A 1,776-nucleotide genomic window follows, 5' to 3' on the forward strand; every position below is an offset into this window, starting at 1 on the left:
TATCATTATTATCAACATGGTAGTTAAGACCTAATAATTAATTGAAATTATAGCCCCCAAATAAACTTGTGAAACACTTTTACACACACACACACACACACACACACACACACACACGCCAAAGTTATAGAAAATAAGATTGAAATTGCTTAGCGATTGACTATATATGAAGATCCTTCAAAATATTTCATGCTTTAAAGATGTATTCTACTGTGGATGCTGAATAAAGCTTAGTATGAGATCTCTGCAGGAGAAATCCAATAACAAAAAAGTTAACTGAAACTGGACATCATCTAGAAATCAGAGACTTATTGTTCACAAAACCTTTTTTACCACAAAGAGTGGCACAATCCCCTAAATAAGATTTTGAATCTAAAATTACTTAATTTTCTTGCCATTTAAGGTGAGATGTTTTGGAGAAGAATGATGTCCTAATAATTTAATTCATGAAGATCTCACTTCTTTTTTTTTAATTTCAGAAGCAGTGTTACATCTTACTGTGATCTTCAGTGTGGATGATCTTGAAATTCAGACGTGTCAGCTTGCAGCATGGTTTGAAAACTACCTGTCCAGTCATGAAATTCATGGGCCAGGAATTTGTTAACCAAACGTGGGTGAATGAGTTTATCCTCTTGGGGCTCTCCAGTGATCAGAACACTCAGGTGTTTCTCTTTGTCCTGATCTTGGTCATGTACATCATAACTGTTGTGGGAAATTCTCTGATTCTTCTCCTCATCAGACTGGACAGCAGGCTTCATACTCCTATGTATTTCTTCCTCAGTGTTCTGTCCATAGTGGATCTTTGCTATGGGAACAGTATTGCCCCACAAATGTTGGCTCACTTGGTTTTAGCCCAAAAGCTCATTTCTTTCCACAGTTGTGTGCTCCAGCTCTGTGTCTCCCTGGCCTTGGGTGGTTCTGAGTTCTTCCTTCTGGGAGCTATGTCCTATGACCGCTATGTGGCAGTATGCCATCCATTGCACTACTCTGTCATAATGGATGAAGGACTGTGCCTGGGGCTGGCTGCCACCTGCTTGGTAGCTGGTTTTTTGAATTCACTGATGGAGACAGTAATCACCTTCCGTCTTCCTCTGTGTCACAATGTCATTAATCACTTTGCTTGTGAGACCCTTGCAGTACTTCGGCTAGCCTGTGTAGACATCTCTTTCAACAAGGTCATGGTGGCCATCTCAGGATTTCTGGTGATCATGCTTCCCTGTTGCCTAGTTCTATTCTCTTATACTCGTATAGTCATTGCCATTCTACATATTCGCTCTACTCAGGGACGTCACAAAGCCTTTGGGACTTGTGCCTCTCACCTCACTGTAGTTTGTATGTGCTTTGGGGCCACAATCTTCACCTACATAGGGCCACATTCTGCCTCATCTGAGGACAAAGAGAAGATGGTTGCTCTGTTCTATGCTGTTGTGGCACCCACATTGAACCCTGTGATCTACAGCTTGAGGAATAAAGAAGTTATGGCTGCTCTTAGGAAACTTGTTGAGAAATTAAGGTAAAAGAATAAAGATCTCAAGAGATCTGTGCCAAACTAGAAATCAGATAAATGTAGGAGAGATCTTGTACTTCAACAAGGAAAATTGATCACTGTGATCACATAGCTATGATTGAAGAAGTTTCTACACATGTTTAATGAGTTTTGTCACACAAAACAACACTATCTCAGTTACCTATGAGATGTCCCCTTGCGGTCCTCTTCCTTTGATATGTAGTTATTTGTGGACTTCTTCCCTCTTTTGATCTTGACAGTCTGTTGAT

At 40.3% G+C, this 1,776-nt stretch overlaps 1 protein-coding gene across 1 annotated transcript; it reads left to right on the top strand.

Moving 5' to 3' along the window:
• The first annotated feature begins 584 nt into the window (after window positions 1-584).
• Or2q1 (olfactory receptor family 2 subfamily Q member 1) lies at window positions 585-1,517 on the top strand. Its single transcript, NM_001000975.1, has one exon. It carries the CDS (start codon window positions 585-587, stop codon window positions 1,515-1,517), a length of 933 nt encoding a protein of 310 aa, NP_001000975.1.
• The last annotated feature ends 259 nt before the right edge of the window (window positions 1,518-1,776 follow it).

Source organism: Rattus norvegicus, chromosome 4, assembly GCF_036323735.1.
Source record: "Rattus norvegicus strain BN/NHsdMcwi chromosome 4, GRCr8, whole genome shotgun sequence".
In the NCBI taxonomy this organism is placed as follows: Eukaryota; Metazoa; Chordata; class Mammalia; order Rodentia; family Muridae; genus Rattus; species Rattus norvegicus.

Excerpts from the sequence above, each read along its gene's own strand:
- Or2q1 (NM_001000975.1), top strand. The coding sequence starts at position 585 with ATGGGCCAGGAATTTGTTAACCAAACGTGGGTGAATGAGTTTATCCTC.